The 13,808-nt window shown below is 40.0% G+C and overlaps 1 protein-coding gene across 1 annotated transcript in view; it reads right to left on the reverse strand.

Annotated features, from left to right (window-relative positions):
- Positions 1-6,956, reverse strand: part of EDA2R (ectodysplasin A2 receptor) — an 80,324-nt gene extending 73,368 nt beyond the window's left edge. Inside the window, 1 exon segment of the mRNA XM_004380091.1 lies at positions 6,870-6,956. Within this exon segment, the coding sequence (XP_004380148.1) occupies positions 6,870-6,956 (87 nt within the window).
- Between the last annotated feature and the right edge of the window lie 6,852 nt (positions 6,957-13,808).

Consider the following 13,808-nt stretch of genomic DNA (forward strand, 5'->3'; position numbering starts at 1 on the left):
AGAAACTAACTTGAGGTGTAAACTTTCACCTAAAACAAGATAACAAGACCAAAAGCTGATTCATTGAAAAGATCAACAAAATTGATAAACCATTGGCCAAACTGAGAAAAAAAAAACTGGAGAAGAAGCAAATAAACCAAATAAGAAATAACATGGGTGATATCACAACAGACCCAACTGAAATAAAAAGGATCATAACAGAATACCATGAAAAATTGTACTCAGCAAATTTGAAAACCTAGAGGAGATGGAGAAATTTCTAGAAACACACTACACACCTAAATTAAAACAATTTGAGGTAGAAAAACTAAACTAATCCATCACAAAAGAAGACATTGAAAAGGTAATTTAAAAAAAAAAAAAAAACAAGAAAGAAAAACCCTGGCCAGAATGGCTTCACTGTAGAATTCTACCAAACTTTCAGAGAAAAGCAAACACCAGTAATATTCAAGCTATTTCAGAGTATAGAAAAGGAAGGAAAACTCCCTAACTCAGTCTATGATGCCAGCATAACCCTGATACCAGAGACATCAAAAACACCACAAAAAAAGAAAACTAAAGACCAATATCCCTCATGAACATAGATGCAAAAATCGTCAACAAAAATCTAGCCAATAAAATTCAACAGTATATCAAAGAAATAACACATCATGACCAAAAGGGATTCATACCTGGTACGTAGGGATGGTTCAACAATAGAAAATTAATCAACATAATCCACCACATACATAAAACAAAAGAAAGGAACAACATGATCTCATCAATGGACGCAGGAAAGGCATTTGACAAAGTCCAACACCCATGCCTCGTAAAAACTCTCAGCAAAATAGGAATAGAATGGAAATTCCTCGACATAATATGGGGCATTTATACAAAGCTAACAGCCAACATTCTAAACGGAGAGAGACAGAACGCATTTCCCTTGAGAGTGGGAACTAGATAAGAATATCTTTTATTGCCACTCTTACTCAACATTTTGCTTGAGGTCCTAGCTAGAGCAATAAGGCAAGAAAAAGAAATAAAGGGCACCCAAATTGTTATAAACCAAAAACCAAACCCGTTACCATCGAGTCGATTCTGACTTATAGCGACCCTATAGAACAGGGTAGAACTGCCCCATATGGTTTCCAAGGATCACTTGGTGGATTCAAACTGCTGACCTTTTGGTTAGCAGCCATAGATCTTACCCACTGCACCAACAGGGTTTCCCACATTGATAAGGAAGACGTCAAACTATTCCTATTCACAGATGATATGATCTTACACACAGAAAACCTGAAAGAATCCACAAGAAAACTACTGGAACTAATAGAAGATTTCAGTTAAAAAAAAACTACTGGAACTAATTGAAGATTTCGGTAAAGTAGCAGGATACAAGATTAACATACAAAATCAGTAGGATTGGCCAACATGGTGCTATAGACAGAAGCACCTTGCTGTCAATCTGCAGCAAAGACACAAAAAACTAAGTAAGACAGATACAAAAGTCAATCCTAGAACCCTAAGCACCGAATGAAGAAAAAAAGAACTCTTTCAAGCACCAAATGAAATAAGAAACTGACAGAACATAGAACGAGGAGAGCTACACAGTGGAGGTCCCCTACCAGCTCACAGACTCCCGAATTGGCCATCGTGGAGCTCAGCCACCGAAGACCACGGACAGGCAGCCTCAAGAAGCTCCCAACACGAGACAGAGCTTCTGGTAACCAAGGATACATTCTTTCCCACGCCCCACCTTTCTTCCTATATGCGACCTCCGCTGCTAATGGGTCATGATCAATCAGCTGGAGAGATACTAGCTCACTGCAGCCTGGATTCACCATCTTGGACCTTAGCCACCAAGGTTTGCAGACAGGAAGTACAGGAAGGCAACCTGTAGTACAACACTGTCAGTGATAGGATAATATCCATATCCCTATAAGGAAGACCAGCTAATGAGACTATTACTCAAAATTACACACTAACCACTAAGGCAAAAGTTAAAGAGATGGACGATTCTTACCAGTTTCTGCTGGCTTAAATTTATCAAACATGCAATCAGGATGCACAAATAATTAATGGTGAATGGAATGGAAAGGTTGGAAACAAAGAAGAAGGATCGGTAGTTGGAAAATATGGCTTTGGTGATAGAAATGATGCCGGAGATTGCATGATAGAATTTTGCAAGACCAACGACTTCTTCATTTCAAATATCTTTTTTCAACAACATAAATGGGGACTATACACATGGACCTCACCAGATGGAATACACAGGAATCAAATTGACTACATCTGTGGAAAGAGATGGTGGAAAAGCTCAATATCATCAGTGAGAACAAGGTCAGGGGCTGACTTCCGAACAGACCGTCAACTGCTCATATGCAAGTTCAAATTGAAACTGAAGAAAATTAGAACAAGTCCATGAGAGCCAAAGTACAACCTTGAGTATATTTTACCTGAATTTAGAGACCGTCTCAAGAATAGATTTGACGTGTTGAACACTAATGACTGAACACCAGACGAGTTGTGGAAAGACATCAAGGACATCATACATGAAGAAAGCAAGAGTTTATTAAAAAGAAAGAAAAGACTAAAATGGAGGTCAGAAGAGACTCTGAAACTTGCTCCTGAACATCGGGTAGCTAAAGCAAGAGGAAGAAATCGTAGAGTAAAAGAACTGAACAGACGATTTCAAAGGGCAGCTCGAGAAGACAAAGTAAGGTATTATAATGACATGTGCAAAGAGCTGGAGATAGAAAACCAAAAGGGAAGAACATGCTCAGAATTCCTCAAGCTGAAAGAACTGAAGAGAAAATTCAAGCCTTGAGTTTGCAATAGTGAAGGATTCTATGGGGAAAATATTAAACGATATAGAAGCATCAAAAGAAGATGGAAGGAATGCACATTAAACCAAAAATAATTGGTCTACATTCAACCATTTCAAGAGGTAGCATAAGATCAGGAACCGACAGTACTGAAGGAAGAAGCCCAAGCTGCACTGAAGGTACTGGTGAAAAACAAGGCCCCGGGAATTGACGGAACATCAATTGAGATGTTTCAACAAACGGATGCAGAGCTGGAAGTGCTCACTCGTCTATGCTAAGAAATTTAGAAGACAGCTACCTGGTCAACCAACTGAAAGAGATCCATATTTATGCCTATTCCCAAGAAAGTGATTCAACTGAATGCAGAAATTATCAGACAATAGCATTAATATCACATGCAAGTAAAATTTTGCTGAAGTTCATTAAAAAGCAGCTGCAGCAGTATATCAACAGGGAACTGCCAGAAATTCAGGCTGGATTCAGAAGAGTACATGGAACCAGGGATATCATTGCTGATGTCAAATGGATCCTGGCTGAAAGCAGAGAATACCAGAAAGATGTTTACCTGTGTTTTATTGACTATGCAAAGGCATTTAACTGTGTGGATTATAACAAGTTATGGATAACATTGCAAAGAATTAGAATTCCAGAACACTTAATTGTGCTCATGAGGAAACTGTTCATAAATCAAGAGGCAGTTCAGACAGAACAAGGGGATACTGCGTAGTTTAAAGTCAGGTCCTTGCCCTTGAGCTGGTGTACCCATTTAGTCTTGTTTTGTTTTATAGGCCTGTCTAATCATTGGCTGAAGGGTGAACCTCAGGAGTGACTTTAGTACTGAGTTAAAAGGATGTCCAGGGGCTGTATTCTCAAGGTTTCTTCAGTCTCTGTCAGACCAGTAAGTCAGGTCTTTTTTTGTGAGTTAGAATTTTGTTCTACATTTTTCTCCTGCTCTGTCTGGGACTCTCTATGAGGTCAAATTACTGGACTAATTGGACTCAGTCTGTTGGAGACTGTGGTAGTTGTGGTCCAATACTGGTCTCATATAGTATTACTTCTCAAAGACAGTGTTCTAGATCCTACTTTGGGAGTAGTGTCTGGGGTCTTAAAAGCTTGCAGGCAGCCATTTAAGATAAAACTATTAGTCTCTTCTAGTCTGGAGCAAAGGAGAGGGAAAAAAACTAAAGACTCATGGGAGCAATTACTCCAAAGGACTAATGGACCACATGAACCACAGCCTACATGACCCCGAGACCAGAAGAACTAGATGGTGACCAGCTACCACCACCTAACGCTCTAACTCAGATTACAACAGAGGGTCCTGGACAGAGTGAGAGAAAAATGTAGAACAAATGATCAAATTCACAAAAAAGACCAGACTTACTGACAGAGACTAGAGGAACCCCTGAGACTATTGGCCCCAGATGCCCTGCTAACTCAGAAATGAAACCACTCCCAAAGTCCACTTTTCAGCCAAAGATTAGACAGGCCTATAAAATAAATAATAGCACATGTGAGGAATGTGCTTCTTATATCAATCAAGTGTAAGAGATCAATTGGGCGACACCTGCCAGAAAAAACAAAGATGAGAGGGCAGGAATGGACAGGAAAACTGGATGAATAGAACCAGGGAACTTGGGGTGGAAAGGGAAAGGGGGAGAGTGCTGATATAATGTGGGATTGCAACCAACACCAAGAAACAATTTATGTATAAATTTTTGAATGAGAAACTAATTTGTTAGGTAAACTTTCACCTAAAACACAATAAAAAAAAAAAAGAAGCAGTTGTTCATGGAGACTATTAGCCACACATTCCATATCCTTCTCCTATTGCTGACTCTTCTTCCTCTGTTGCTCCAGGTGAATAGAGACCAATTGTCATGCCTTGTATGGCTGCTTGCAAGCTTTTAAGACCCCAGGAACTATGCAAGGAACTAGAAGGTAGAGCAGAAGTACCAAACACGTTGTTAAGCAAATTATCTGGGATGTCCCATGAAACCATGTCCCTAAACCTCCAAACAAAAGAACCAAATACCATGAGGTTTTTGTTTGTACATAAGCAGTACTCTTTTTTTTTTTTTTTTGTGCTTGTTGCAAATATATCTATCACACAACTTTGGCCAGTTCAACTTTTTACAGGTGTACAACTTATTGGTCACAATTACCATAATCTGCTGTGCAACCCTACCCTTAATCAAAGTGATGTTTCCATCACTGGTAACCCTTCCTTTCCCCCATCCTCCCACCCCTGGTAACCACTAATAAACTTTGGTCTCTATACATTTGCCTTTTCTCTTCGTTTTATATAAGTGAGGTCATACAATATTTGTCGTTTTATGACTGACTTATTTCACTCAGGATAATATCTTCCAGCTCCATCTATGTTGTCGCATGTATCAAGACTTCATTTCTTCCACTGGCTGGGTAGTATTCCATTGTACGTTTGTACCACATTTTGTTTACCTATTCATCTGTTGATGGGCATTTAGGTTATTTCCACCTTTTGGCTATTGCGAATAATACTGTAGTGAAAATTGGTGCACAAGTCACTGTTGGAGTCTGCTTTAAAATCTTTTGGGTATATACCTAAGAGTGGAATTGCTGGGTCATATGGTAGTTCTATTTTTAATTTTTTGAGGAACCATCACACTGTTTTCCACAACGGCTGTACCATTTTGCATTCCCACCAGCAATGAGTAAGGATTCCAATTTCCCCACATCTTCGCCAATGTTTGTTATTATTATTTTTTTTTAAAGTCAGCCATCATGGTGGAAGTGAAATGGTATCCCATTGTGGTTTTGATTTGCATCTCTCTGATGGCTAATGACATTGAGCATTTTTTCGTATGTTTGGTGGCCATTTGAATGTCCTTTTTGGTGAAATGTCTATTCAAGTCCTTTGCCCATTTTATGATTGGGTTATTTGTCTTTTTGTTGTTCAGTTGTTAAAGTTTTATGTATATTTTGGTTATTATGTTCTAATCAGATATATGGTTTCTGAAGAAACCATAGGTAGCTTGTCTTTTCAAATTTTCGGTAAAGCTTTTAGATGAACAGAAGTTTTCAGTTTTTAAGAGGTCCCATTTATTTATTTTGTCTTTTGTTGTTTATGCTTTTTTTTTATTATAATAGATAATCCATTGTTAAAAGCTAGGTCCAACAGCATTGCCCCTGCATTTTCTTCTAAGAATTTTATTGTTTTGTTTTTCACATTTAGGTTCTTAATCAATTTTGGATTTGTTTTGTGTATGGTGTGAGGCACGGATACTGCATTTCTGTATGTATTTTCTATAGTATTTGTGTCATTAAAAAGTAAGGTCCATAATAACAGAGATTTGTCTGTCTTGTCATACCCACAGTGCCTACAACCATGCCTCCTACTTTGCTGAATGAATGAATGATTGCATAAAGTATGGTGTGAGGGAGCACAAACTGCAGCCTCTGTCTGGTTCCAGCCTCTGAAGTCCCAGGTGCTGCCCAAATTTAACACTGCCCTTCAGGCTCCGGGACAAACAGGGACAATTAAGCAGCTCCAGCCCTGCATATCAGGACTCATCATAAAGTCCTTACCTTGCTGCTCATTTTGTTCTGTCCCTTACGTCTAGTTGAGATTCAAATTCACAACCTTCCCTGGATTCCCTCTCCTGAGTCCTCCCTAATGAAGCTTTCTCAGTATCCCAGTCCTTCTAGGATAGAGGTCACACATCAGCTTTCTCAGTTCTTCTCTTTCCCATTCCCAAGACCTGGTATCTGGCCCTTAAACCACAATTAAGTGGGTCGTGCTTTATCTGATAGATTTCCCTAATGCTGAACAGTCTTCCTGGGCATCTGCATTCTGCAACTCCTCTTGAGACACCCCATTATTTTGTGGAAAACTCCCCTGATCCGCTAGGTTGACTTCTTGCTGAAATTGTGACTGTTATTGCCATACTCTTTAGATATCATGTTTTGCCTGCTGAACTGGATCAGCTACAGGTAGGGCTAACTCTTTTGATCTTGGTCCCTTCTCAGTTGCCACTACTGCTCCTAAAATGTGACAGAGATAAATATCCTAAGAGGACTTACCTTTGAGAGCTCCTGTCCAGGCCCACACTGTTGGCAGGTGTCACACAGTCCCCAGCGGTCCCAGAACTGATTTCCCTGGCAATCCATAATGGGAAGGCTGCAGCTTCAGAACATAAGAACTAAGGAACTCCTTGGAAGGGATTGCAAAGTAAGTATTGGGTTACATGTCATTTAGCTTCTTTGCCCTCTTAATCTAGTCTCTGCCTCTGAGTTAAAGATACTGAGAAAGTCAACCCGAAACAGCTAACATTTTTATAGACCTCACCATGTGAGAGAAACTCTTCTAAATGCTCATTCAATCCTCAAAACATAGCAGTAACTATTATTAGCCCCTTTTAAAGATGTGTTAACTGAGGAGCAGAGACCAAGGAACTTGCCCAAGTTCAGACAGTTAGTAAGTGGTTGCACTAGCAACTGAACTGGTAAAGAGAATTATAAGAAAAGGATCTGGCTTATTCCCGGGGGTAGAGAATAACTACAATCCCTCACAAGTGACCAACTCTTAACAGTTGACAAACCACCATGATTATTTGATCCACACAACAGCCCTGCCATGTAAGCAATGTAGGGATTACCATCATTATTTTTTGGATAAGAAAACTGAAGTTTGGTTATCCTTTGCTAACACTATCTCCAGTACCTCTTAGAACTACTAGGTGTTAATGCTTAAGTCCTAGGCAGGGTGGGAGGGGAGGATACCCAGAATACAGAAATATCCTGGTGGACTAAGGTGTTGAGAAAAGGAACCTCTCTACTCAGGTAACAGTTCTTTGAAGACAGAAGGCATAAGACAGTAGCACTAGTATAGGACTGGGAGTTAGGAAATATGGGTTCTAATTCTGGCTATAGGGTAACCAATTATTCCACTTTGCCCAGAACTGAGAGGTTTCCCAGGACATTGGACTTTTAGTGCTAGACGTGGGACAGTCCTGGGCAAACTAGCGTGATTGGTCACCCTACTGCTTCTCCTTTCAAACCACATTCCCTGATGAATCACTGCACCTTTTCTGGCCTCAGTTATTTAATCTGAAAAAAAGGGAGAGCATATTCCTCACCTACCTTACACAGCTTCTGGGATGATTAAGTGAGCTAAGGTGCATCAAACCACTCTGAAGGTTTTGAAGAGCTATGCAAAGTAAGATAGAGTTAAGTATGCAGATAAGCAGTCTTCTATTAAGAGAGCCTCACGTAATAGATATATGGGGTGTGCACTGCTCAAAGAGAAAAGTGAAGTGAGATTGTTTTGTTCACTCTTAACCTCATGCCAGGGTGAAATTCAGGTGGCTTTTCAAAGTGCTGAAAATTCTAAGTGTGTATGCCCAGTTAAAAGAGAGGAGAGTGTCCATGTGTATTTTGGAAGGCCATCTCACTCCTCCCCACAAAAGTCACCAATGACAATGGAGTAAGTCATCCTAGCTGGAATTCTTGCTTAAGTGCACCTTTTCCCACTGTCCACTGTGCCATTCTGTCTGATTTCATCATTCAGAGGAAACTGGGCTGCAAAATCCATTTTTCCACAAGAAGGAGATGCCCCTCTTGTGTTATTTTGATTAACCGGCCCTGGTGTCAGTTTCTGTAGGCATGCTTCCCTAAATACCCACCTTTTCCCTTGAGGGAAAAAATCCTCAGTGGCCTCATAGCCCTCATGAAAAGGGAATTCAGTTCTACGGACACAGGGCCAGAATACTGGTTTGGGCAATACCCCTGTATTCTTTTCTTGCACAAAAACAGAAAATCTTTGGCAGGAGCCAAGTGGCTGCCCTGCCCTTGAGATAAGTTTCTTACATAGGCATCTGAAATCTCCATGGCAGCTGCTGCTGGCCTTTAGGTGTCTGAGACACCTTGTTTTGTTTGATTTTCAGAACCCCCAACCTAATAAAAGTCATGTAGGGTGAACCCTAACATGTCCCTCTAACCTGGCTTTAAGACCTATGTCAAGGCTTATTGCCAAATCCCCACATCAGGACCAATGGAATAAACAGAGTTTTTTCTCTCTTTTTTGGTCAAACTATTATCCAGAGCATACAAATTATCTTTCATTATAGGTTTAACAAATTACCTTTATTAAAGAGAACAAAATTATATAGATTCTGAGCTGTTCTGAAGAAGCTGGAGTATATGAGTAAAACTGTCTAAAAATGGTTAAATGTCATTAACCAATGACAAAGTCATAACTTACATAAAATTCTTTCCTGCCTGCGGTCAGCAGTGTCCTATGACAAATGTGACTGACTTTTTATTTTAAGAGAAGCTAGGAAAGAATAATTAAGTTTTGAAAAAAATTAGAGCTACTCTGAGGTGTAACAGAACTATAGCTAGTGCTAAAGTGTCACAAAGGATGTGTCTGAATCACCCAAACTGCTGGCTAGGTCAACAATAGAGATAAGCCTATAAAATTCTCGTGGGTAGTGACGATTGCATGCCCAGTGCCTATCCATGCACCTGGCACAGAGTGGGTACCTCAACAGTGCTTGCTATTTGTTAGCTTGTTAGCATGCTATGTTGCCTTAACTATGGCTAACTATGCATGTGTTTAGCCACCTAGTTTACGTCTGTCTCAGATAATGTATTTCCAAACAATGACAGTAGCTCCACATCAAGGGAAAAGCAAGGGCCTTTTTGGAGCCATTAAAAACGAACATACAGATTTGGATTTGAACTCTAGCTTTGCAGATTACTAGTTGTGTGTCCTTAAACAAATGATGTCATTCTTCTCAACATCAATTTCTTCATCTGCAAAATGGAGATTTTAATAATGCCTACCATACACAGTAATTTAGAGAATTAAATGAGATAATACATGTTAAAGAACCTAGTACAGGGGTTGGTGCATAAGAGACACTTACTAATTGGTATTCTCTTAACATTACTCCCTGATTCACAGGGTGCTTTCCATTCTCACCTTTGGAAGAGTGAGGATTACACTTAGAGGAACACACACTTTTCACTCTTAAGACTTGTGGGGAAGAAAGGGAAAAGACAGTTCAGTTTCTCCATTGACCCATGACAGACAGAGCATGAAAGTCATGCCTAAGTCATCAGTCCCCACTGCAGCAGTCCCCTCCTCACTACCTACTGCCACCAGTGACCTGAGGCTTAGGGACAGGATTCTGCACAATGCCAATACCTAAGCTGTCTTGGCTTAAAGAAGCTTTGTTCTCAGTGTTCACTGCATATTTTCCATCAAGATATTGCAGTACAGGATGAAATCAGTTGAGAAAAGACTTGGAAACTTTTCTGAGACAACCACCTTTGGGATGGAAATGCAAAAAAAAAAAAAAACAGCTTTACAAATAAGCAAGGACAAAATTATTAGGAACTTTATTGAATAGAAGATGATTTTCCACAGAGAAATCTCTCCCACCCCACAATATAAGGCTAAACAGATTCGTGTTGGTTGCTCAAAACAATTCATTTTCAGCACAACTCTGACCTGGGGCTGTATTCTCTTTGCAATATTAGAGGACGGGAGAGGGAAGAACGTAGGTGTTAGGTGTCCCAAGTCGCAATCTCCTGTAACAGGACAAAACCTTCCACCCACTCAGCTGTACTTTTTGTCTACTGCACCCTGAAAACCTGCTTTCAATTTGCCCCACAACTCAGGAAGAAAAGCCTGGACAAGGGAAATGAATAGACAATGAACATAGCCCAGCTAGGCGCAGTGGACAAAAGTCTATGATCGAAGACAGGAGGTCCAGCTCTGCCCTGAACATTAACTCCCCCTTGAAGTCTGGGCAATTTCTACATCCATAAAATGGGGATACTTATATCTGGCCTGTGTAACTCTTCGAATTAGTTTGGACCACAGATGAGATAATGTGGAAGTGCTCTAGAAACCTCATGTGGTTCACCAGCTGGGATTATTTTTTTTTTATTGAGGTATAACATATACACAGTAAAGACCACAAACGCTAAGTGTAGACCTGATTAATTTTTACGCATGTATACAGCTATGTAAACACCACCCAGATCAGTATACAAAACCTTTCCATTACCACAGCAAGCTCCCTCATGCCCCTTCCAAGTCAATACCACCCTCTTCCCCCAAGTAACTACTATTCTGGCTTCTATTACCATAGTATTAGGCGTACCTGTCCTAGAACTTCATATAAACTGGAATTATACAAGATACACTCTTTTGTTTTGGGCTTAATTTGCTCACTACAATGTCTGTGAGATGTATCCATTATGTTGTGTGTAGCAATATTTGTTCATTCCTATTGTTTTGTAGTATCCCATTACATAGACATACCACAATGTATCTGTACATTTTAATGTTGATGAACACTGGGTTGTTTCCAACTTAGAGTCATTAAAACTAAAGCTGTTATGTCACGGTCAATTGATTCTTGACAAGGGTGCCAAAACAATTCAATGGAAAAAGTATAGTCTTGTCAAAAAAGAAAAAGAAAATGGTGCTGGGACAATCAGCTATCCACATGCAAAAGAATCAAGCTGGTCCCTTACTTCAAACCATATACAAAATTGAACTCAAAAGGGACCAAATACCTAAATGTAAGAGCTAAAACCACAAAACCCTTAGAAGAAAATATAGGTATAAACTTTCATGACCTTGGACTGGGTAATGGTTTACTAGTAATGACACCAAAACCAAGAGCAACAAAAGAAAAAAAAAATGAATCAGAGCTCATGAAAATTAAAAACATTTGTGCTTCAAAGGATACTATCAAAAAAATGAAAAGACAACCCACAGAATGGGAGAAAATATTTTCTATTTGTATATCTGTTAAGGGTTTAATATCCAGAATAATAATAATAATAAAACCTCCTACAACTCGACATCAAAACAGCAAGCAACTCAATTTAAAAAAATTGGCAAAGGACTGCCCGGCAACATGGCACTATAGTCAGAAGCACCACGCCATCCCTCTGCAGCAAAGATCAGAAAAACTAAGTCAAACAGAGTCACACATCAATCCTGAAACCTTAAGCATCAAATGAAGAGATAAAGAAGTCAGCCAAGCACTGAATGGAATAAGAAACTGACAGAGAACAGAGAGGGAGGAGACATATGTGGAGCATGGATGTGCTATCATCTACCTCAGCACGGATACCCCATCTTGGACACCTATCAGAGATCAGTGAGCAGGGGGTATGACAAAGCAGCTTCACGGAGCTTCCAGCAGGAGACAGAACAACCAGTAACCAGCGATATACACTTTCACACTCCCCACTCTTCTTCACCCCTACTTAACCTACTCTTCTTCCTGCAGCCACAGTCTCTTGGCCGGGAAGCACCCTGGTGTCACTTGGATTCCACCCGCCGGGCTGGTGGCCACTCCCTGAGTGCCTTTTGTTGGCTGCTGGTGTTGCTTTTATCTGCTTCTTTAGATTTCTTCCTTACGTCTCACCACCTCCCCCTCCTATCTCTCAAATACCAGGCTCCATGTGCCATCTTTGCTTCTTCCTGAAAGGCTGCAAAACACCACTTGACTGTGAAACTGCTTCCCAGCCAGTGCCACCACGCTGGTAGGACCCCGATGGCTTTTTTGTTTGTTTGTTTGTATGTTTGCTCTGATTTGTTCTGTTTTGATTTGTTTGTTTGTTTTCTTTTTCTTTTCTTGGCTTAGGAGCTCCTTCTATCTGGGCAGTACCACGCAGCTTGGAAGCTACTCACTCCCTTACTCTGCGCAGACACACAGGGACATCCCTGGGGACATTTCTTTTTTTCCTGTTTCTTTGTTTTGTTTTCTTCTCTCTCTTATTCCCTTTTTGTCTTTCTTCATTTCAAGTTTCTTGATTTATTCATTTTTGTATTTTACCCTTTTTCTCTTTTTATTTTGTTTTACCTCATTTCTCAGTCTCTCATCTCTCCACTCCAACAGCAAGCTCCCTTAGCACTCTTTTTTGTTTGTGTGTATGATTTTGGCTCCTGTTCCTCTCTCCTGTCTCTCCTTTTTCCCATACCCATCTTAGCTCTACAAATCACAACCTACCCCCTCCTTCTTGCCTCCCTGCACCAAGCACTGAACATCACACTCCCAAGCAGCACAGGCACAGCCTACTGGGACCTGCCCTGCACTGATTCCTGGTCTGCACTGTCAGCCCTGGTACGTGCCACAAACAACCCATCCCAGCAACTCCCCTTCAGCTGAACCTGACTTGCTGTACCATACCTCAGTGACTGACCATGCCCATTGGAGAAGACGGTGAAAACTATCGTTCCCACAGATCAGCAAACAACAAAGAACACACAGCCAGCCTGCTCAGACATAATCAAATAAAACAAAAAAGCAGGATGAAACAAACAAATCTACAATCAATGAAAGAGGTAAATAACCACTGAATGCCCCGAAGACAGCAGACAATATCAAAACATTTACAAAAAAAGGACAAGATGGTTCCAGTAGGCATCCAAAAAAAAGAAAAAACAGATGACCTTCCAGTAGAAGAAAAGGCACTAGACCTAACTAATAGGGAATTCAAATCCCTAATATTCAGAATTATCCAAGAGTTTAAGTAAAAAGAAGACAAAAATGAGGAAAAATAGACAAATTCATGGAAAAATACAGACCAAAAAAATGGAAGAATTCAAGAAAATAACACAGGAAGAAAATGCCAAAATAGAGTCACAACTAGAAAACATTCAAAAACAATTATAAATCCAAAAAATTAACAACAAGATTTCAGAAATGGACAGTGTCAAAGAAGGGCTGATGAGCATGTTTGAAAAGAGGCAAGATAGGATCAGCGAAATTGAAGACAAACACTAGGATACAACTCTGTTTGAGGAAAAATCAGAAAAAAAGAACAAATAAAAATGAAGAAACCTTGAGAATTATATGGGATACAATCAAAAGCAAAAATCTGTGAGTGATCAGAGTTCCAGAAAAGGGTGAGAAAACAGAAAACACAGAGAGGATCACTGAACAATTGTTGAGAGAAAACTTCCCCAATATCATGAAAGATGAAAAGCTG

This window comes from Trichechus manatus, unplaced genomic scaffold, assembly GCF_000243295.1.
Source record: "Trichechus manatus latirostris isolate Lorelei unplaced genomic scaffold, TriManLat1.0 scaffold00070, whole genome shotgun sequence".
Classification (NCBI taxonomy): Eukaryota; Metazoa; Chordata; class Mammalia; order Sirenia; family Trichechidae; genus Trichechus; species Trichechus manatus.